Source organism: Eumetopias jubatus, unplaced genomic scaffold, assembly GCF_037043125.1.
Source record: "Eumetopias jubatus isolate StellerSeaLion01/CBP00866 unplaced genomic scaffold, mEumJub1_p1.0 scaffold_13, whole genome shotgun sequence".
NCBI classification, from domain to species: domain Eukaryota; kingdom Metazoa; phylum Chordata; class Mammalia; order Carnivora; family Otariidae; genus Eumetopias; species Eumetopias jubatus.
Window position 1 is genome coordinate 58,924,565 of NW_028274819.1, and position 24,320 is coordinate 58,948,884.

Below are 24,320 nucleotides of genomic sequence, written 5' to 3' on the forward strand. Positions count from 1 at the left end.
TTCAACAACCCCTTGGCTCACTGGCGAGGAGCAGGGCTGCTCTGTCCTGAGTCTGAGCTCGCAGTGGGAGTGGGAGCCCTGTTCCCACCCACGGTTTCAGGCTAAGGCTGCAGGGTGGGGAGCTCTAAAGCACACGACGTACATCTGTCTTCATCCCTTCCCCCTCACCAAACAAAGGCACGGCCCCAGCCTGAATCCTGTGAGGTCTGGGCCTGCAGATGTGCTGCTTCCCCACCACCTCCTCCTCCCGTCCCCGTGGGCTCCCTGCAGCTCAGATCCGTGGCTGATCAGAGACGAGCTAAAAACTCTGCCTCAGAGGCCTTCTGGTCTCAAGAGAGGGCCATGGGGGCCTGCACAGGGCTACTGCTAGTGGCCAGATAACCATGCTCTTCCTGTGTGGCTGGGCTTGGGCATCGGGGCTGCGCATACCACAGACACTACCAACTTAGTGGACAAGCAGCCCTGATTAGGAAACAGTTCTAACCAAACATTCTCACCAGTGAACAGGAACCCATTTCAGGGACCTAAAATCATGTCACTAAACCTTTCTTTCTTTCAGCACGTGGCAGGTCCTAGTGAGCAAGTTAGCCCTCAGGTTGCTGACCATTTGTTGGGGACAGAGACAGTTACAAATGGGGCACAGTGCTCTAAGAAGCATGAGGAGGGAGCCCAGGAAGGCTATAGAATAGAATACCTGCTCTGTGCCAAGCATGCAGCCCCGAGTTCTTACCCTGCCACACCATGAAAGACTGTCACAACTGCCCAAAAGTCCCAAGGCTCTGAGAGGTTCTAAGTGACTGTGGAAATCCACACCAGTGACAGAATGTAAACCCACTTTATAAACTGAAGCAATTAATCTTTCTGTTAACCACGTGGCTTCTACAAAGGAGGGGGAGAGAATTTCAGAAGAGCCTAAGGGCAAGTGCAAAGGACCAGGAACACAGTAAGCTTCGGATATCCTCTTAAATTTCATGTGACTGGAGCAAAATGTGCAAGTGTCAAAGATTAGCCCAATGCTAAGAAGTACAGAGGACAAGAATGAGAGCTGGATGGATCTAAATGAACAAGGGCAGAGGTCCCAGGACTTCTCAAGACCTCCCCAGACCTCTTCCTAGTCACTTCCAGACTTCTCTCTAGGGAGCAGGGCAGAGATTGCACTGCTGTCCTCCAGGGAGGGAAAAGCTCCCACGAAGCCAGAGCAACTTAGCCAGCCCAAGAGCAGCCTCAGCTCCACCATTTACCAGCCACGGGGTACGAACACAGCCATGTAATATGGGGTATATTTGTAATGAAATCAGTGTTGCTCTCATCAGACTCCAGTAACAGCTTTCCCACTATGCTCCTTTCTTTTGTCCCAGATGGCTGTTGCCAACCCCAACCACAACCCAGCCTCAACTCTCTCAGCACTTTCAGCCGAATCCTGGCAAGGTCAGAGGACTCAACCCCAACTGTTCATTATGCCCTCTCTGCATGTAGGAAGAATGGCAATTCAAACCACTGCCCTCAGAGGAAAGGAAAGGGAAGAGAAAACGAGGAGAGACAGTGGGAGAAAAAGATAAAAGACTATATGTGAGACAAATCATCATGCCTGGAAGAACAGCTCTCTTAGGAGGTATATATTCTTGCTTGCATCTTACAGATAAAGAAAATGAGACAGAGAGGTAAAATCACTTTCTCAGGATGACACAGCATGGGAGGCAGAATCTGGAATGGGGTCATTGTGACTCAAAGCTTCTGACCTGGCAGTCCCCTGCCTCTCAGAGGAGAGGCCCCTGGTAGGGAGCTGCTGAAGGACTACATGGAGGAAACACCCCTCACCACGAGGCCCCATCTCCTGGATTAGGACAAAGGCAGCACAGGGCATTCAGAATGAGAACACATTTCACTTTAGTGTCCCAGGTCAGAAGGGAACGTACTATAATGAAAATGCAAGGGATATGGGAGTTAAGAAATCTGAGTGCCAGCCTCAAGGCCTTCATGATCAGCTATGTGGGCCTCCATTTATGTATCTATAAAATGGGGAGCAGAATACTAATTCCTACCTCCAACTTGGTCTGAGGATTAAATGAATTTTAATTGCACATTTAAAATCCTGTATTCAATTTTCATTATTTGTTGAGCGCTTACTACATTTCAGGCTCTAAGGACACATGATACAGAGGCACTGGAGATACAGAGGTAAAGATGATGAACAAGTACCCTGCTCTTGTGGAGCCTCCATTCTAATGGGAAAGTCAGTAAACAATTACATGAGAAAACTTCTGACACTAATAAAGTGCTATGCTGAGAATTAACAGAGAGATTTGTAACAGCAATCTCTCAGAGGAGGTAATCCTGAATGAATTAGAATTCTTCAGGCTCATGACAGCCTAGATAGTAGCCCTGGCCCAGGCAAGGACTTGCTGTATGACCATGGTAAGTCAGTAGGCCCTTCCAAGACTTTTGAGGCTCTTCTGAGATCTAACATGCTATGATGTGCCTCTCTGAGTCTTGGCCTCCCACAACAATGCTGTCCCACGGCATATCTTTCTAGCATATCATATCCATGTCTAGGATCCCTTTTATCAGAACAGATTAGAATAAGAAATTCTAGGGGCACCTGGGTGGCTCAGTCATTAAGCGTCTGCCTTCAGCTCAGGTCATGATCCCAGGGCCCTGGGATCGAGCCCCAGATTGGGCTCCCTGGTCGGCGGGAAGCCTGCTTCTCCCTCTCCCACTCCCCCTGCTTGTGTTCCCTCTCTCACTGTGTCTCTGTCAAATAAATAAAATCTTAAAAAAAAAAAAAAAATTCTACCTTCCTGTGGTAGTGCAGAACATTCCGGGCAGCAAGGATATGAAACGAGGGATGCTCAGGGAGGAAGATCCTGGGTAAAAGCATTGCTGGATGCTCCCTCAATTGTGCCAGGCCCAGGGTCACTGATTAGATGCCCAAAGGGGCTGTCCTGATATTTAACAGCCTACTTCCTCTTTGTGAGAACCTTATTATGTCATTAATACCCACCTAACACCCCTGATAGAGGGAAACCATTAATAATGGCATTAGTTACTCATGTATTTAATAATTCAGTGAAAGAAAATTCTAGAAGGCATCCACCTATTTCTAAAATAAACCACATTTTGTGGCAATCATGCTTCTGAATCATCTTTAGTGACTGAGGAAATACCAGTGAGGCCAATTCTCCCCCACATTTTAGGTTCTGTAGACTGAGTCTCTTTTTCAAGTTTCTAAAGCAGCCTTACATGCTTGAAATGTCATGTCTCACGCACTTGTATTGTCCCATTTTATTCTTAAGAATTTTTAAAAATACTTAGGTAACTTCCCTATCTTTTCACAAATTATTAAAGTATCACGTTAAACCAGCCCATGTGGGAAGGCAGGGCAGTAATAGTTGTCATTTTACTTGTTTTAAGGGAATGAACTGAATGGTTCATATACAAAAACAGAACAATTTTAATTTGGGGGGTAAAAAACTAAAACTGCTTAATTTCCAGACAGAGCAAGCCTCAGAACTAACTCCTAGGTGGAGTACTATCATCTTCATTTCGAAGGTGAGGAAACAGTTTCAGAAGGGAGAGTAGCTTGTCCAAGGCTATGCAGGAAGTCAGTGGCAGAGTTAGGACAAGAAAATAGTGTGCTGGCATCCAGCCAAGGGCTCCTTTCATGAGATTCCATTCTGTTATAATCTCCTGTATATCTTCTGACAAAATCTTGTGCCTCAAGCAATCAAAGCAATGCAGCAAATGAGTCTAAATGCAGCCAGTATGGGTTTTTAAACTCCTTAAGAAATCAAGTATAGTCCTCAGCAGGCCTGACAGAACTGTGTATTTTGAAAAGTGCAAAAAATCGAATGCCTACAGGTAAGTGTGATCCCCAGGAACATATTTTCCTGTCCACCCTGGTCCACTGACCCCTTACCTGTCCAGGCAGTGTGGGAGAGGTACACCTGAGTGATAAGCCGGTGGCGGCCTGGGCCAGGATTCCGGAAGTCGGCTGGCTTAGGATGAATCATCTGAGCCTGGCCATCTGGATATGAGACCTAAGAGGTGAGAGAAATGAGAAAAAGGGACAGAAGAGCTATGAGTTTCAACAGAACTGTGCTGTCTTTTTTGAACCTCAAAAGAGGAGGAAAAAAAGACACTAGCCTTCATTAAAAACTGTGTCTGGGTCGGGGGGGGGGGGGGGGCAACACTGTTGCCATCTCTGTATTCCCTGCCCCAGCACAAAGCAGTGTTTGGGAAATGTTCCCTGAATTCATGGTGAAGAAGTGATAGGAATAAAGTGCCTCTACTAAGTACAAGAATAGGTAAAAATACTAATCTTGATGTGAAAAGCCTTCCCAGGCACCCCCATCAGGATGACTTTCTCTCTCCTTGGCTCTCAATCATATCATGGGCCAGCATCCAACACCAACCACCAAGTTTTAAGAATAATTTTGTAACTGCATTCTCTCCGCTAGATTATAAGATGCTAAGATGCACATTCTACTGCTCTGTCAATGAAGGGTCTGCTCTGTTAAAAAACAAAACTCAACCAAGTAAATTTGAAGATCTAATTGGCTTTATTAAGAGTCTAGCAAGTAGAGAGATGTTCTGAAGAGCTGTACAAAATGGGAAGGACACATTCCTGGAATAGGTTGAAACAGTAATTAAGTCTTGGTTTCCTGTCGTGGGGGGCAAATGACTCCAATTTGGACTTGTTTTGTTGTTTTTTTTTTTAATAGCTGGCCAGTTCTCAAATGTCACACACGGCCAGAATACCTTCCTCACACCTCAGGAGAGCCTCACCGCTATCTGTGTGGACAGCCTCTTGCACTCCACAGTATACAAAGGAACTAAATCAACAAATGCAGCTTACCAGAGAACCCAAGGGCCCGGGATATGGAAATCTACTGAGAAGGACAAAGTAGGGAACCGCACAGGCCTTTCATCTTTGAAACTCTGGAGAGGCCTGTCTCAGCCCACGTGCCCCATAAGAAGATTTCAACTTCCTCCATGTTGATCTCAAACTTTCTAATTGTTTAAGTTCTTCTTTCCAGTTTATTTCTTAATTCAGGCAAAAGACCCAGAAGGCAAAACATCCTCTGATGGTAACCAAAACTACCCCTCAAGTAATAACAACTGCCCTGAGCCAGCAAGATCCCCCGTGGTTAACTCCAAGACAATGAGCGACTTGAACTTCACTGCCCACCTGCAAGTACCCACTGACCTCTGTCCCACATTTTCCTCACAGAAACCTCTCTCAATCTTGTCAGCACTTGGGAGACCGTCTTGGAGACACTAGTCCGCTGTCCTCCCGGGTTGGCCTCACTGAAAGGAATTCTTGTCTTGTTTCACCACCACTCCTTTCTCTGTCTTCGGATTTGGTCAACGACAAGTGGCCAGGCGCCCTTGCACCCCGGTACCATGGCTACACTAATCACCTTCCACCTGCCCAGAACAGAAGTGCTGGTCTGGACAGCACCTTCCTACCATCAGAGCTGCCCCGCAAGGGGCAGTGAGTCCCCCACCTCCCCACCTGTAGAGGCGGCAGAACAGTCTGGCCATGCATGTGGTACAGTGGCCTTGGAGACTTTTCAGTAGAGTCTAGCTTGTGACCCTTAAATAATCTGCCTGCAATTTCATTTATGCTCAGTTGGTCACTGAACTTTTTCTCAGGCATAAATGTGAAACAGTAGTTCTCAACTCTAGCTGCACATTAGAATCACTTAACAGTTCTTAAGGAAAAAAAAAATACTGGTACTCATGGGCCCTACTCTCAGGATTCTGATTTAACTGGTGTAAGCTGAGGCCTGTGCATCATTACTTTTTAATGCTTCCTGACTTAATTCTAAAGTGCAGGTAGGGTAGATAACCACTAAGGTGGGGGGAAAAAAAACCTGTAGTACAACTTCACAGCCAACTCAGAATTAGTTCTTTGTAGGTCTTATGATTTATAATAAAGAATTCCTTTAAAAAAGAAAAAAAAAAGGAATTCCTACTGGGAAGCCAGAGGTTTTTTTCCCTCTACTGTCACCATTGGCAAATCTTCAGGGCCCGACTCATTCTTTTTCTCTTCCAGGAAGCCTTCCCTGCCTGTTCCTGGCTATCTGTCTTCAGACTTACTGTCAATGCCTGCATCCCTACTTCTATTCATAGCCCTTCTGCCTAAATACCTCCGCTAGCCTTTAGCCTTTGTTCTTACTGATCCTTTCACACATACCTCCCCATGTACCGGTGTCTCCACAAAGCCCTTCTTTTCCTCAGCCTCCAACCACACTCTCCTAATTCTCTCCATCGTGTGTATGTATATTTTAAGTATATTACAGAATTTTTTATGGTAGCTCAAAACTGGAAATAAACCTGTAGGGGAGGAAAATTAATTTTCCCTCTGGCTAAGATCACTCCTATAATAAGACAGATAAATAGGAAAAAAACAAACACAAGTTTAATAAGTATACATTCTGTATACATGGGAAAGACCCAGGAAAACTGATTAACTCCCTGAAATGGCTCAAGTCATCACCTTAAATACCATCTTCCATTAAAGACAAAAGAAAGGCGTTGCGGTGGGAGGGAACCAGTTTTGGTTCAATGAACAAGCACAATAAAGAAAGGTAAGGTTGTTATAAAAAACAAAAATTTTTTTTTTTTAAAGTAATCTCTACACTCAACATGTTGCACGCTCCACCAACTGAACCGGCCAGAAGCCCCTGTTATGCAAATTTAAGTTGGTGCCCGCCCCACTGTTAAGAGTTTCTAGAGATTTAGTCATCCTTCTCTTCCTGGTACAGAGGGAGATACCTTTACAAATGGTGATCTCACTTATAAATGTAAATTTACCTCATAAAAGGGCAGCTTCTCTGTTTTCCAAGATTCTCCTGTGTCTTCAGCCTCTCAAAAATAATTATCCCCAAATAATCTTTATGCCAAAGAGCCATATCTGGGGTGGCATACTGTGCTCCCCTTCATTCCTGCCTTTGAAACTTCCAAGTGGTTTCACACTCTGGAAGCTGAGTCAGTACACAGCTCCATTACTTCACTGAACCAGTCAGTGTCTTGTTCTTGAGAATAAGTCCGCTCCATTTCAAGAGCTGGGTCTTATTTCAGAAGGCAGTGTTGCACATGAGTTCCCAAAATTAGGCCTATAGTACGTGAGCAATCAGGTATTTAGTAAGAAACCACGGTATTCTGATCCTGTGCACATTTGAATGATGACTGAACTTTGGTTTTATAACTGCATGTCCATTTGTCTTTCACTGACACTGTGTGTCCTGAGGGCAGGAATTCTGACACCTCTGCAACCCTAGTGCTTATCATGTGCAACAGGGTAAGCATTGCTAAGTGGATGGATGGATAAGTGGGTGGATGGAGGAGTGAGCAGTAGTCTTTTTGCAGACTGTCTAAATTGATTAGTGTCTCTACTGCATTTGGCATGTGTCTCTAATATATCTAATTTAGGAAAAAATACTCCCTAGCGCTTGCTTTTTTCAACCCTTAAATTTTGTTCACCAAGCTGCCCCACCCACAGCCCGGAAAGGACTCGTTTATTATAGTCTGCTTGTAGCCCTGAAAATACCAAGTCTTCACCTCACGTTACAAAACTAGAAAGGCCCCTGTCATTCAGTAAACACTTACTGGGTATCAGGGGCTTTATATACTTCATCTCCTTTCAACGTCAGTTGTTCCTATTTGTTAGTTGTAGAACCTGAGCTTCAGAGTTTAAAGTACCTTGCTCCAAACCACAATCAGCAGAAGAGATGGAATTCACACTCAGACTCTCTCATAAAGACTCATCTCCCCCTCCTCCCCCCACTCTCTGTCCCTCAAGTAGAAATCACAGGGCTGCTGAAGTTACAGTCAGTGTGGAAGACCCATGGGGACAAACCCTGACAGACCTGGACCTTCACAGTGCTCTGAGGGTCCTGCACGTGTTCCAGGGTTGCATCAACATCCAGGGCCACAACCAACCCAGACGTAAACCGCAAAGGGTTGTCTGACTCGCCTGCTGGCTCAATGATGGTGGCCGAAGCTTTGTGGATCTGTAAGCAAGAAGAAAACACAGTGATTCTAAAGCCAGGTCATCCCTGGGCAACAAAGTATGATCCATGCACCCTTCTGTCTCTGGATTAGCAGGGGGACATAGGGGAGCCAATCAGCGGAAAGGCCCTCGCCCAGATGCTCAACTCGTCAAAGAAGATCCACCAAGGTGAACAATTCTGACTGTCTGAACAGACTTGGCCTGACCTGCTCTGGAAGGGGAAGGTGCAAGAAGGTACTCTGTCGCAGCATGGTCTGTAGAATTTTGACCACTTCTACAGGTTTGGACGTCATGAGTCGGGGCATAAGGTCGAGAAGTTTGTCCACAAAGCTGTCCTGTAGGTGGGGCAAATCAGTGATAAAACACCTGGAGGAACAAACAGAGGCAACTGACTAGGCATTCATTTACACTGGCTGAACCCCAAACATGCCAAACCCTGAGGGAGATGTGATGAACTGAAGGAGCTCACGGTTCCCGAATGAGAAAGCCAGGCACCCAGATAATTATGCCCTGGTGATATGATCATCCTAAGAGCCCTGTTTACTGAATACTCGTATGTGCCAGGCATACTCTGTGTTTTACTTCATCTTATTTAGTCCTCCCAGCAATCCTGTGCATTGTTGGAATTATTATTTTCATATTATAGATTCATTAAGTAATTTAAAAATACGTCTTTAAGACTTAGTAAGTGCCAAGTACTATCACAGGCACCAGGGACATAACAGTGAGCAAAAGAGAAGAAAATGCTTATCTTAATGAGGCTTATATTTGTTGATAGGAACACTGAGATTCAGAAAAAATGATGTTGCACTGAAGCTTTAAAAAGTTAAGTAACTCATCCCCCGTGCTGATTCCATAGTAATTCTGCTTTGTAAAAGGAGACAGTCAAAAAATATTTCACTGAGGAGGTGATAGTGCAGGGATTCAGGGGCTGAATGAAGTCCAACTCTAAACAACAGATGAGGAACTCTAAATGACTAGCTCTAAACGACAGATGAGGAATTTTGGCATACCAGAGTTATCACCTTCCCAAAAGTCTCCTCAACCCAACTGTGCAAAAACACTTTCCACCTTAAAGAACCTAAAACCAAAAGTAAGGCATGAACTTAGTTGAGATTTTTTTTTTTTAAGATTTTATTTATTTATTTGACAGAGAGAGACACAGAGAGAGAGGAAACACAAGCGGGGGAGTGGGAGAGGGAGAAGCAGGCTTCCCACGGAGCAGGGAGCCCGATGCGGGGCTCGATCCCAGGACCCTGGGATCATGACCTGAGCCAAAGGCAGAGGCTTAACGACTGAGCCACCCAGGCGCCCCTTAGTTGAGATTTGAATCCAGGATCTTAAAGGGCTGAGCAGAGTGTATCATTTGCTAGAGAGCAACGCCTATTGGTGAAGTGTGGTATTGCAACTCAGCCCTACAGGAAGCTCTATCACCCACCTACATGAAGGTTGACTATATGTATAGAGTCATATAAACTTCAGGTTTGGTGAAGTTCATGAGGGCGAAGATGAGGGGTGGAAGAATGAAATATCAGACTTAATATATGTTAGACTAGGGGGGCCTGAGTGGCTCAGTCTGTTAAGCATCGGCCTTCAGGTCAGGTCATGGTCTCAGGGTCCTGGGATCAAGCCCCGCACTGGGCTCCCTGCTCAGCGGGGAGCCTACTTCTCCCTCTGTCTGCCGCTCCCCCTGCTTGTGCTCTCTCTTTCTGACAAATAAATAAAATCTTAAAAAAAAATAAATGTTAAGACTATAAAATCTTATAAATGCCTTCCTCCTAGTATTATATTGCCAGCACAGCATGTGTCTGGTCACTAACTCAACTACCACTTCTTTGCCAAGGCTTCCACTCATCTACTGCATCTGTTTTAACCAATTTATTCCACACAGAATTCTGAGAAAACAGCTGTACTGCAGAATAAAAATTATTTACAGAATTATGGCACAATTTTTTGTAGATTATAGAAAAATATGGAAATTTAAGAACAGTGGTGAAAAGAAAAGAAAACAAGTTACAATTTTTCAACAAAAAAGTTTGTTTTACCACGTAGTTCTTGTCTTTTTAGTGGCCCAACTGAATGCTGAATCGAAATGATTCCTGATGTTTTCATTATACCACTGTACGTTTAGCTGAGTTTAAAGAAGCTTATATAGCACTAAAAAAAATACACAATTAGGGCACAGTGCCACAGAAAACAGGCTGGCTGCACTGGGTTCTGGCCTGTGACTGCTCTTGTTGCCCTGTATGTGCTGTCTGCACAACCAAGGTTTAACAAGCTAGAAGGTGATGAAACAATTACCTCTGAAAAAAGTCCACTTCCTGTAAAAACTTTTCACACATCCCAAATAAGGGGTCAACTCTGTAGAAAAAGAGAAAAACAAATAATACACATATTATGCTTATGTATTCTTCCAACTGAGGAATGAGGACCAAATTCCCAGAAACCTGAGTCTACATGAAAGGAGAATGAGTATAGTACACTATCAAAATTATCTCTAAGAGAAAGAGCAGACTCCTAATGGACCCAGGGAAAAATATCTGCCAGGATCCCAAGGCCTGATTCAGACCCTGCAGTGACTGTTGGGCTCAACGAAAGCTCAAAGTCAAGGGCTATCCTAGGCCACACCTGGCATCAGACTGACCGAGGATAAAGGACAGAAGCACTGCTTGCGGGCAGTGCAGCCTGATGCTACTCCTCTGCGGGAGTCTTCCCAGCCCTCCACTCAGTAGTCCATAGAGCCATCTGGGAGCTCTGATCTTGCCCAGGATGGACAGCTCGGGGGCAAGGATAGGACATCTACATCAGGTGAGTCTGGAGACTATCCTGGCTTAGAAGCCTCATGCTGCACAGGGGCTAACAACTCTTGAAACAAATCCATAGGGATACCTTCCAGGGTCCCCACAAGGGATATGCCTAGTTATAAGAATCACTGCACTCGATGGAGCCCAAAGCTATGGTGTCTGCATCAGGCAATCACAGTTCACTGATGGTTCCTTCTGGTCTATAGGCAATTTTCTCAGTGATCATTTCTACTATGGCAGTGTTACCTAGTAATACAGCTGATGCTACCAGGTCTCTAGGGAATACACCCAGAAAGTTAACTGAAGGTCAGATTCTCATGACGAAAGGGAAAAGGTTTTGTTACTACTTTGCCCACAGACACAGACTATGTTCTTTCTTCACTAATTGGCTCTTTTTGTTTCCTGTAATTTCTGAATGAAACTTCCCATTTATTTTCATTAATATATTATTCATTAGAGGAGAAAAGTGCCAGTAAAGAAAAACAGACAAATACTCTTTCCTTATATAAAAACATGGAAGAAAATGGTGTTAAGTTTCTTTTTTTAAAAAGATTTATTCATTTGAGAGAGAGCGTGTGCACATGAACAGGGAAGCAGGGGGAGGGGCATAGGAAGAGAGAATCCTGACACAGACTCCCCACTGAGTGCAGAGCCAACACAGGGCTCTATCCCATGACCCATGAGATCATAACCTGAGCCAAAACCAAGAGTCGGCTGCTTAACCAACTGAGCCACCCTGGGGCCCCACTGGTGTTAAGGTTCTTAATAACCTAGTTCAGTGTTTCTACTAAAATGTAAGCTCCATGAAAATAGGGATTTTGTATTAATCATTCTGATACATGATATACTTCCTGACACAAGGAGCTATTAAAATAAATATCTGTTGGGGCCCCTGGGTGGCTCAGTTGTTAAGCATCTGCCTTCTGCTCAGGTCATGAACCCAAGATCCCGGGATCAAGCCCCACATTGGGCTCCCGGCTCCACGGGAAGCCTGCTTCTCCCTCTCCCACTCCCCCTGCTTGTGTTCCCTCTCTCGCTGTCTCTCTCAAATAAATAATCTTAAAAAAAAAAAAATCTGTTGAATGAACAAGTACATGAGAAATGACAAATGGAAACTTACTCTACAAGCAACATGCATTTGAATTATTTTCCTAAAAAGCAAGTAGCACTTGAAACTTCCTTAACTCTGATAAACAACCAGAAATGGAACTGAAATTTGATAGTGAGGTCCACCCACCGAAGATCTCCAGGAGTGAGAGGGCTGGAGACCTCCAGTGAAGCAGGGGCTGAAAGGAAGGTAATTCAGCCAAGCAGTGTCATTGTAGGGCCTCCTTATCAAGAGTTATCTTGGAGAGCTTCCAGACAGTAAAATACAGATTGGGGAACCCTCCCTAAACCCTAAAACAGAGCAGGAAGCCTCACTCACCTGCATGCTAGGTGAAGTAGGCTTTACCACTAAGAATGCCCACTTTTTTCTTGGTGTGAGGAAAGAAAGCAGGGGAAAACTGAAGTCCACTGGGGAATCAAACACTGACCTATAGTCGACTTTTGTTTATAAGTATGCAAAGACAATGGGAAATTTTTAGATGTTAAAAAGATAATCAGGGCTATAAAGGAAACCAAGCAGACCTCAGTGAGATAAAGTCAAGGCATGAAAGCACAGAAAACTTATTAAAAATTCTAATAACTAATGTCAGTGAGATTAAAGAGGAGATCTGAAAGGACACTACACTGATAAAGCAAGAAACTGTTATTAAAGGGGCACATGGAAGAAAGCACACTCGGAAATAAACAGGAATAATGAAATCAACTCAACAGTAAAGGAATACTACATTGAAAAGTAATGAAAACTGAAGTAGACCTTAAAAGAGCATATTGAGGAATTTACGCAAAATACAGAGTAGAAAAACTAAGAAACTGAAATTATGAGAAAAAAGATGAGAGACAGGGCAAACAGATCCAGAGGACACAATGTCCAGTATGAGAGACTGGAGGGGATGGAAGGAGTGGTGAGGAGAAAAATACCCTAGCCAAAAGCAAAGCGTGTACTTCAGCGTCCCCCTGAAGGTCAGTGAGAACACTGGAAAAGACAACAACAAAAACCCCCACATACCTACACATGTCCTGGTAGAGTTTCTGAATTCTAAAAAGAAAAAAAAAATTTACAGCTCTGAACCAAGAAAAATAAGCTCCCTACAAAGGAAAGAGAACCAGACAGACATCAGCCAGCCTAAATATAACACTAAATACTAAGCAGCAACACAGCAATATTGACAGAATTCTGAAAGAATTCCAGTTATGTAGAAGAGCGAAAGAAAGGCAGTTTCAGACATGCAGGGTCTCTTACATACTTATTCAGAAAAACAATCACTAGAATGCTAGAATGTGTTCCAGTCAAATAGTAAATTAGAACAAGGAATGTCAATCGCTTCTCGGCCTTTTGGCTAAGATCAAGTGTAGAACAAGGAATGTCAAAAAGCAACTGCAGTACCAAAAAAAAAAAAAGTGGTGAGCAATTTGGAACTAATTTTGAAAAAATACTTATAAAGATTAATGCATACTTTAAGAACAGATTCTTAAAATAAGAGATACATTAAAAAAAAATAATAAGCTGATGGGCGCCTGGGTGGCTGAGTCGTTAATCGTCTGCCTTCAGCTCAGGTCATGATCCCAGGGTCCTGGGATCGAGCCCCTCATTGTGCTCCCTGCTCAGTGGGAAGCCTGCTTCTCCCTCTCCCACTCCCCTGCTTATGTTCCCTCTCTTGCTGTGTCTCTCTGTCAAATAAATAAAATCTTTAAAAATAATAATAATAGTAAGGGGTGCCTGGGTGGCTCAGTCGTTAAGCGTCTGTCTTCGGCTCAGGTCATGATCCTGAGGTTGTGGGATCGAGCCCTGCATCGGGCTCCCTGCTTGGCGGGAGGCCTGCTTCTCCCCCCCCACTCCCCCTGCTTGTGTTCCCTCTCTTGCTGTCTCTCTCTCTCTCTCTCTCTCTGTCAAATAAATTAAAAAAAATAAAAATAATAATAATAATAAGCTGAAACTAAATTCCAAATTATTTAACAGCTATGAGACAATCAAATAAAAACACACTAAAACTTTCACCTTGATTTGAGGTGAACTTGATAGAGGTAATCATAAAGTCTATTTAACTTTTTATGCTGATAAATATAAGTGGAATACGTTTATTAAAAATATAAGTAAAAATACTATTTATACATAAACTAATGTGAGCTAACATTTATCAAGTGTTTACTCTGAATGAGTCAGGCAGTATTTTAAGAGCTTTATGTTTAATAATTTGATAAACATTACAATAACCCTGTGAGGGTGAAGCAGATACTATTATTATCCCAGTTTAACTTAGCGGGAACAAACTGAGGCATAGTAAGTCTTAAGTAACTTGTCCAAGGTCACTAAGTTTGCAAATGGTGGGAGTCAAGATCTGAGTCTAAGCAACAAGGAACCATAGCCCTCTTAACTGCTATGTTCTGCCTCTCACTTGAAAAGGTTAGACGTCGGGTCAGAACTTTCAAACCCTTGGAAAAAACAAAGAATACAACCAATCTAGCAAAAGTCAAGAAAGAAAGGAAAAAAAAGGCAGGAACGCATACAAATGGGAAGTATAAACTACTACAGCATGAGTAAAGAACAAATATATTAGTCTTTGTATAATGACGTGGAAAAATGGAATATCACTGGATGAAATGAAAAGAGGCAGAACATAAAGTATATTATGATTCCATTTATATTAATACACACATTTATAATCTATATTTATCTGCCTTGGGAAGAGTCTATTGACAGTTGTTTCAGAAGGGGTAGATTGTCAGGGAACCTTCACTTAATCTGCAATATTTAAATTTTTTACAATAATCATACATAAACTGAAGAAGAGATATATATGTGTGTGTATATATATATACATATATATATTTTTTTTTTAATAAAAAAGTCAAAAAAAGTATAGATGCAAAAAGGACGCCTGGGTGGCTCAGTCGGTTAAGTGTCTGCTTTCAGCTCGGGTCATGATCCCAGGGTCCTGGGATCGAGCCCCATATCTGGCTCCCTGCTCAGCGGGGAGCCTACTTCTCCCTCTCCCTCTGACCCTCCCCTCCCAGCTTGTGTCCTCTCTCTCTCTCTGTCTCAAATAAATAAAATCTTAAAAAAACAAAACAAAACAAAAAAAACTAGGGGCGCCTGGGTGGCTCAGTTGGTTAAGCGACTGCCTTCGGCTCAGGTCATGATCCCAGGGTCCTGGGATCAAGCCCCACATCGAACTCCCTGCTCAGCGGGAAGCCTGCTTCTCCCTCTCCCACTCCCCCTGCTTGTGTTCCCTCTCTCGCTGTGTCTCTCTCTGTCAAATAAATAAAATCTTTAAAAAAAAAAAAAACTAGATTCCAACACAAGCACCTTTCTTTGCTCAGCTGTGAGCTGTGACTGGCAAACAGAGGGATTAAACATTTGTTAAATGAATGACGAGATGCTATCTCTAAGATTAAATCACCACCTGATTTTATCAGGTCACTATCAAGATAAGTAAAGAAATAAAATAACATTCAGAATGTCCTTTCTGACCTGGTATTTTTCAGCCCATAAACACTCGTATTTCTTTCTCTATGACACTTTTAGACCAACACAACCGCTAGACTGAGCATCAGCTGCGTCTTCCACCTGGGAATGAGCTATTACATTGTATCAAATCTACGATACCATCATTCTTAAGATGCACCTTTATTTTATGAAACACCAAGAAACAAAAAAACCCACTTTCAAAGTATGGCACACCATCAAAATACCTAATTTCAGAGAAGTTAAAATTTTAAATGTGCATTTTAGAATCAATTAAATATGGAAATTCTATTAGAAAGTCTGATAGTGAGCTCTTACTATGTACCATGTTAAGTGCTTCTACATGTATCATCCCATTTATTCTTCATGAAAACCCCATGAGACAGATGCTGTCATCATCCTCTTTTTACAGACAAGGAAACAAGGCACAGAGAGGCTAAAAAAACAGCATCCATAATCAAACAACTAGTAAGTGGAGAGGTCCGGGTTTGAACAAGGTAGGCTCACTGCACAGTACATTCTCTTCTTTTGTCTAACTGCCTGGGAGAGCTTACAAGTCCCTTCAGAAGAGAAAATATGGTTCTTGGCACTAAATTCTTAAAGAAATCTATCAAGGACCATAAAGAATATCCTTGTTGCCTATTGACCTACGTTGTGCTGTAGGTAATGGAGAGCCACTGGATCTTTCCAGAGATCCAGTCTGACCCAAAGATAGAACCTGGAATATCTGAAAAAATGAAGAGTTTTTATACTGTTTAGCAAATTTTTCCTAAGTATCTTTTCACTTCCCATTAAACTTGGTGAGATCTCTGAATATATCTGGAAGAGTCCTTGAAAGGACTGTGCCACCCCTTTTGGCCAGCCACACATCTTACCCTCGAGTGGTCCGTGCTGTTACTATAAGTTGCAAGGCTTTGGCCTGCAGCCTCATGTGATGTATAATCACCACCTGCTTATTCTCCACACCACTGTACATGAACTCCATTTTGTAGGTCTCTTCCATGATCTATAAGGAAAGGTAATTAACGATCAGTAAAAATATCATAATGGTCTTGATAGCAGCACAAAATTCTAGGTGAAATTCTGACCTGAGTTTTTTTAATGCCCGTGCTTTAACACTGAACTGAGATTATTTAAGTACCTACGGTGAGAGAAATTAGGATAATTTGAGAGAAATTAATATGTGTTGAGAGAAATTAATATAGTATGTCTTACGAAAAGAGAATAAGTTTTTTGTCAGTTAAAAAAAAAAAGACTTTCATCCAGTAATAAAGTCATCTTAGTTGATGATGTGAAGATCTGAATAGTTCAAACACTGATAAAACCTAAAGCACTGCTTACTGCCCTACACCAAAACTACTGTGCTGTGGGAACAAATGAATAAACACTGTGTAGGAGACCCAATCCTAGGAAAAGTCCTCAAAAATTTAGCATCAGGAACCATTAGCCATGTGTTACTCATCCAGACAGACTGTTCCATGGGCTCGGTCTGTTGATGGGAATTTGGAGAGGAGAACAAGTGCAGAAAACAATGTCTATGACCTCAGCTCGAGCCCAGTGCATTAAGCTCTTGCTCTATTCTATCCAAATGAGCTACTCCCATCCAAATGACGCTTCTTTCCCCATTCTGTGTTTCCCTTCCTTTGAGGGCTTTGGGGTCAGAGAAAGGACTCCAGGCTCTCCCACAACTGCCAGAAAGACAAGTTACCTAATTATATAGTGCCTCAGTTTCCCTATCTGGAAATAGGGAAGAAGTAGCCCCAAAGTCATAAAACTTAAAGGCTAAAATGGAGCATGGAAAGCACTTAGCACAGTATCCGGCACCCAGCAATGGTAACTCCTTTCCCCTTTCTCCTCCAGACTACTGCTCCCTGGTCCCATCTCTCCCATTCTGGGGCTCTAGTCATCAGGTTCTACTCCCCTACAAAAAGCCACACAGCAGGTCTGAGAGGAAGTCTAGATCAGAGGAGAGATCAAGCAGAGTAGTGGGAAGAAAACACAGTGTGTACCAGAGGATCTGGGCTCAATTCTCTAACTCTACTACCTATAGCTCTATAAATTTAACTTTGCTGAGCCTCAACTACTTCATCTATAAAGTGGACTTAATGTTTATTCTTACCTAATGGGATTACTGTGAGTGTTAATTAAAAACAGACTTGAAATCATTTAGTGAACTGTAATGTAACAATCATTAGCTTGCTATTGGGTCATAATCACTGGGTCATATATAGACCCACTACCTGGAAGACAGGACCAGAAGAGTTCACCAAATCCCAATACCTAAGAATGAAGGGTAACTGCTCAAAGCTAGAAAGAAACTCAAGGCAAATATAATTAAATGCTACTTAATGAACTGAGGAGTACATAAGGACCTTTCAACATTCAAAAGATGGTACAGGCTAAAAATATACACAACTTCAAAATGAGTTCAGCTACATTTTCAGATGAAGATTCATGACAGTATTTACTGGATTATAATATATCTGAAATACAAACTGTAAGAATTTACAACACTAAAGCACCTTAGAAATCATCCAGTTAAACTGCCGTATTTTAGAGAGAAGGAAAAATCCAGGGAGGTTAAACAACCTTGATATCACCCAACAAATTAGAGGCCGACCCGGGACTAGAACCCAGGTCCTCTGACTCCAAAGCCAGTGCTGTGTCCCCTAATTATGCTGCTTCTCACATCACTAACATCTGTCACAGGTTGGTACTGAGGAGGGCACAACAGAGGCGTGGAGCCATCTGGAAGTCTCTGGCTCCAACTTAGACAAGACAATTCCTGGACAGAGATCCATCTGAGAAGAAGGTCCCAATATGCTTACCTGTTTTGCTGCTGCGGAGGCCAAATCACTCTGCTTCAAATACAAAGGGGCAGCCACATTCCATAGTTTTTCTTGCAAGGCCTACACAGACATATCAGGAGAGAACAGAACACAGAGGTCACCAAGACTGGTATATCATTTGAAGCTTCTGTGTTTGTTTTGCTTTGGAAATCTCCTGGATCAGGACTTCCTCTCAATCTTATTCTTTTAAGCTAATAAGCCCTGCCTATTACAGAGAAAGAGGAAACCAAAGGCTTGAACTCCTCCTTATTCAATCCAATTCCTGGTCCAAAGGACTTATATCCAGATCAGACCAGTGCTTGCAAGCAGAGGGCAGGAGCCACGCAGGTCTCACTATAATGTGCAAGCAAGCCAGCCTCCACCGCTCTCGGCACTTTTTGTTCCCAGCGCCACTACACTACTCTGGCCGCCTAGACCCTTCCTCCGTGACTGTGGTTCTTTACTCTGTTCACTATCCTTTGAAGAACCCCATCACCTTACTGACATACCCACACTAGAAATCAAGAAGCTTTCCTAGATTCCTCCCTCTCCCTCAATCTCTCTATGTTCAAAAGTATCACGAGGAGCCACAATTTTACCTCCCATCTCTCTCCTCTCAGCCATATGGCCCCATCTCTCATTTCTCTCTAAACCTCTGCCATAGTCCCTTATTTTCACAGTCCTTCTTAATTATAGATATAACCTAACAGTTTTACAGAAAACATAGACTAACAATGTCCAATAGAAATGTAACACACACCATATATATAATTTTACAAATCTAGTAGACACATTTTTAAAAGTAAAAAGAAACAGGTGAAATTAATTTTGACAATATAGTTTACTTAACCCAGTATATTTAAGATACAGTTTCACTATAAAATCAGTATTCTAAAAGTTAATAGTTAACATTGTTTTTTCATACTAAGTCCCAAAAATCACTGTGTATTTTGCATTTATAGCACATCTCAATTTGAACTAACATTTCAAGTACTCAGTAGTCACATATGCCTGGGTGACTATCCAGTTAGATAGTAGCAGATCTAAACTATAAATATAGAAATTTTTAAAGCACACAAATCATTCTACCCTTAACAGAGTTATTGTTTTTGAAAACTCACTTCCAATCATTTCTCATATATATGCTTTTTATATAGTTGTAGTCTAAAAGCAGAATTGTGTATGCTTTTTTTTGTACATAACATTACACTGGGGGCACTTGGGTGGTTCAGTTGGTTAAGCATCTGCCTTCGGCTCAGGTCATGATCCCAGGGTTCTGGGATCGAACCCCACATCAGGCTCCCTGATCAGCAGGGAGCCTTCTTCTCCCTCTCCCTCCCGTTCTCCCCCTGCTTGTGCTCCGCTCCACCACGCACCCCCCGTCAAATAAATAAATAAAATCTGAAAGAAAGAAAGAAAGAAAGAAAGAAAGAAAGAAAGAAAGAAAGAAAAGAAAGAAAAGAAAGAAAAGAAAGAAAAGAAAGAAAAGAAAGAAAGAAAGAAAGAAAGAAAGAAAGAAAGAAAGAAAGAAAGAAAGAAAGAAAGAAAGAAAGAAAAGAAAGAAATTCAGAAAGACCAACACTGACATGGCACGCACTATGTATCAGACACTAGGCAAAGGGCTCTCACATACCTTGCTTGTTACCAACCCTTACCTACGTAGAATTATTATCAGCCCTGTTTCATAGAAGCTTGGAAAGGCCAAACAACTCTGCAAAGGGGCACGGAGGAGCTTTGTGGGATAATGAAAATGTTCTATACCTTGACTATGGTGTTGGTTACACAGGTGTATACATTTGAAAAAAATCTATCTAGCCAACAAGAGCTGTTTAAATCCCAACCCATTTCAGTGTACACACCCACTTCCACGTATATACACATATCTGCAAAGCCCTAAGCTTACACATCTTACAGTGAGAAATAATTTCTAATGACTCCATTTATTCTGACTTTGGTCAAATATCATAATTACTAACAACACCTGGAACTAAAGCCAGGGTAAAGACTTATCAAATGAGAAGGGGTCTCCAAAACCTAAGCCTAAATTTAGAGCAGAACTCTGCTGCAGAAGCTGAAAGCTACTGAACTAATTTAACACGTTTTCAACTCAGCAAACTAAAACAGCTTCTTGGCTACCAATTTTGTGTGTGTATATATACAACCTGACTACCTAATACAAAATGTCAGCAAGGTGGCCATTTTAAGAGCAGTGAAATCAACCTTTGCCTTGTAAGACGTGGGCAAAGTGAAATTGGCATTTTAAGAAAATAATATAAAAGTTGCATATGCTAATCAAATTATTAAAAAAATGAAAAATCCTTAGGATTCTAATGAAAATGATTATCCAATCTGCTCTAATTATACAAGGATAAAAGAATTCTCCCAAATTAAAAAAATTTAAATTCCCACATGAGTTAACAATTCTTTAATTAGAGACTAATATAATTACACTGCAGAGTACATAATTTCTTCACTGCTAAGCAGCTGTATAAGACTACATTTTTCCACTTCTGGCCTCAAGAACTGCTGAGTCCATTAAAGTGTTTTCATATGCACTTTATGCACATAATAATCACAATCACAAACATAACGGATCCAAACCAACCTTGATGAGAAGAAGTTGACACCGAAGATAGGTAGCAGAGAAGTCAGCGACTCCTGCTAGTTCAGACTGAAGTTCTCCAAGTCTTTGCAGATCCCTGCAGTAAAGAAAACCCCAAGGCCAACAATGGACAGGGATAGTAACAGCCATATAAAGATCATGTCAAAAGCATTTTACCATTTTAGGGGCACCTGCGTGGCTCAGGTCATGATCCCAGGGTCTTGGGATCAAGCCCCGTGTCCCTCTCCCTGTTTGTGCTATCTCAAATAAATAAATAAAATCTTTTTAAAAAAGCATTTTACCATTTTATAACTAGTAAATCGGTCATAAATTTTTAAATGACAGCACCCAATGCTAGAGTGGTTATAATGAAACTGGTTCACTCATGCTTCGATAGCAGTTAAGCTGATAAAATTAAGTAAAACTGTACTGTTTTAAAAGTCATACATATGGTCAAATATTTTGATAAGTAGCTTTATGCTGAGAAGGAATTCTAAAAGAAATATCCAACAAAAATGAAATGCTTTATGCTCCACAATATTCCTCAATTATAGTGGAATATTCTACAGATGTTAAAATATGAAACAGTAATAAGGTATATGACCTTAACTACAGAGAAACTATATGTAGGAGAAAAATACAGCAAAGTGGTTTTCTGGATAGAGGTATGAGGGTGCTTTTTAGTGCCTTCTCCCAACTGTGCTTTATTTTCCAAGTGTTTTAACATAACAGATGAGTATCTTTTGTATCATCAGGAAAAATTTTTTTTAAGATACTGTAGTAGGCTTTGTTGGCTCCCTACCCAGTTAGCCATGCTTTATGTCTTCCTCACTAACTGAACCCTGATTTTGTTCAAGGGAAGGTATCCTCAAACCCATTCCCAGGTAGAGTCTGACTGAACTAAGCCAATTAGTATATGTCATCTCCTTGGTTATGTGACCTAATAAGTTGGCCTTCTCAGGCCTAATTCAAGGACTTGTATTCCATGCTTGGAGCAGGTCTGATAGTGGTCTGTCTCCATCTCTGTCACGCCCTAGACTGAACAAGAGCACTTACGGTCCTGATTGCCACGGGCAGCCGTACTATAACTCTAAAAGAAAAAAGCCTTGGGATAAAGCAAATGCTGAGGAAAAGAAAAATCCAAAGAGACAGAGAATTGGGTCTTTAATCATATAAATGAACTACTTGACCATACCATACTTAGAACTGCCTCAGATTTCTATTCATATGAGAAAATAAAAAGCCACTGTAAGCTAGTCTGAGATGAGGCTTCCCAGATACCTGAAGCCAAAAGCATCCTAGCTGGATACTGGTATAGACAAAGTGATTGCAAAAACATAAAACCCAGCTGCCTGGAGGCAAGAAAATAGAAAGTGGCACACACAAATCAAACAGTTGTGTGGGGGTTGGAATTACTGATTTAAAATTTTTAATTTTTTGAATAGATAATATATACGTAGGCATAGAATTAAACCAATAAGGTAACAGAATTCAAAAGATACTACAGGATATGCAACTAAATTAGTTCACTTTCCTATCCCAGGGTGCCACAAACCAGTACACCCTTCCCAGAGGCAACCACCATTACCAGTTTCTTATCTTTCTTTCTTCTGGGGATACACAACACATCTACAAAAAAAACTCCGTTGTTTTTCTTTCTTCTTTTTTGGGGAGAGGTAGGGGTGTGTGTGTGTGTGTGTGTGTGTGTGTGTGTGTGTGTGTGTGTGTGTGTGTGTGTGTGTGTGTGTGTGTGTATACACAACACATCTACAAAAAAAAACTCCATTGTTTTTCTTTCTTCTTTTTTGGGGAGAGGTAGGGGTGTGTGTGTGTGTGTGTGTGTGTGTGTGGTAGGGGTGTGTGTGTGTGTGTGTGTGTGTGTGTGTGTGTGTGTGTCCTAGTAATCCATCTCAGAAAGCATTCATGGAAAGCTATCTTGTTTTTTAATGGCAACATCAAATTTTCATATGGAAATGATAGCTGTGGAAAATCTGATGATTTGGGTCACAAGGGAAGCAGAGCTGCAGGGTTGGCATAACATAAAAAGCTTCAAAATAGCGTAACATAAAGTTTTCACAATAGTTTTGTATACAAAACTGTCCATTTGACTAAGCGCCTCCTTCTAATCTCACGCTCTGTGTCCTCAATGCCTTCATGAAATTTTACTCAGTAGGCTTTCCGTGTTATGAATTGTAAACATAAAGAACTAATTTAATCCAAAAAAAAATTTCTAATAGCTAACGCTGCGTCCTACAGACCTTAGCGTCAGGAAGGAGATGAAGGGACACAAAATGAATTATTCCCAAAGTGACTGAAGAAATTGGGGCCTGCAGCTTATGTATCATCTCTTGTGAGTTCTGGTGGCTTGAAAGGTTCCTGGAGAGCCTACTCATGTGTTGGAATCCAGCATAATGAAAGGCAAGACCATGTCCTAGTGAACCACACCTGTGAAACACTGCACAGGTAGCCAGCTGGTCTCTCTCTTTCACATCTCTGATGTCTCCCTTGCAAAGATAGCCCGAATCACTCTATTTCTGAACTGTTTCCTCTCTAGGAAGATTCTGCCTTCTGTTTCAATGACAGACAACACTGACCAGCTGACTATACATTAGCTGGCAGCCACCAGGTAGTAATCTATCCTACAGCCCCTGCACTGAAGCAACTGTTCTCAACTGCACAGAACAAGATGTAAGCCAACCAGCCATGGGAAATCTGAACTACTGTATGAGCAAAAAAAGAAACTTGCTAGTCCTGGACAAAATGCTGTTATCCTACTGTTTCCTCTCTGTACCTCTTTATGCCCACAATCCTCAGGAAGCCTAAATTTAAACATCCCTCCAGAAACCATGAACTCTTAAATGAGAAAGGTACAAAGATCACCTTCTGTGTGCACTATGCTAGGTGTGCTAGGTGTTTCCTTACTTGAGCCCATTTAATCCTGACAATGTGAATTGCAATTAATTCTATTTCACTGAGAATGAAAGGGCAGATCAGAGTTTAAGTGGTTTGCCCAACGTCACAGGATTAATAAGTGGCAAAAACAGGCCTTGAACTCAGGTCTGGCTGAACTCCAAAAGTTTTTAAAAAAAACCAAAAGACTATCATATTATATTTCATTTATTTATTTGGTATTAAACTCTTTTCATTTATTTATGAACTACAGCAAATACAGATGACACCAAAACCGATTTAAAACCAGATGCATATTAAGCCACATTTCTACAAATGCGATTTGGGGGGGCAAAAGTGCCCCTCCCAGGAACACACACTTCAGCAATCCTTCATCCACATGATGGCAATAAGCATTTATAAAGTTTGGAGAGGTTTACTTACAAAATATTGAGAGCATGTGTACCGTGTCAAATGAGCCACAATTTAAATTTTATTACTTTTAATTTTTTCACAATTTAAATTTAAAACAAAAATTTCATAAATGACTATTATCTACGTAACTGCTATTCTCAAAATACTTTCCACATGTCATGATAATGATCTTCAC

At 41.7% G+C, this 24,320-nt stretch overlaps 1 protein-coding gene across 1 annotated transcript in view; it reads right to left on the reverse strand.

Annotated features, from left to right (window-relative positions):
* Positions 1-24,320, reverse strand: part of INTS4 (integrator complex subunit 4) — a 116,607-nt gene that overhangs the window by 636 nt on the left and 91,651 nt on the right. Inside the window, exons 16-22 of the mRNA XM_028115929.2 lie at positions 20,825-20,918; positions 18,220-18,300; positions 16,267-16,397; positions 10,319-10,378; positions 8,224-8,383; positions 7,875-8,018; positions 3,917-4,037 (exon numbers count right to left, since the gene is read on the reverse strand). Coding sequence (XP_027971730.1) covers positions 3,917-4,037; positions 7,875-8,018; positions 8,224-8,383; positions 10,319-10,378; positions 16,267-16,397; positions 18,220-18,300; positions 20,825-20,918 — 791 coding nt within the window. The remainder of the gene's footprint in view (positions 1-3,916; positions 4,038-7,874; positions 8,019-8,223; positions 8,384-10,318; positions 10,379-16,266; positions 16,398-18,219; positions 18,301-20,824; positions 20,919-24,320) is intronic.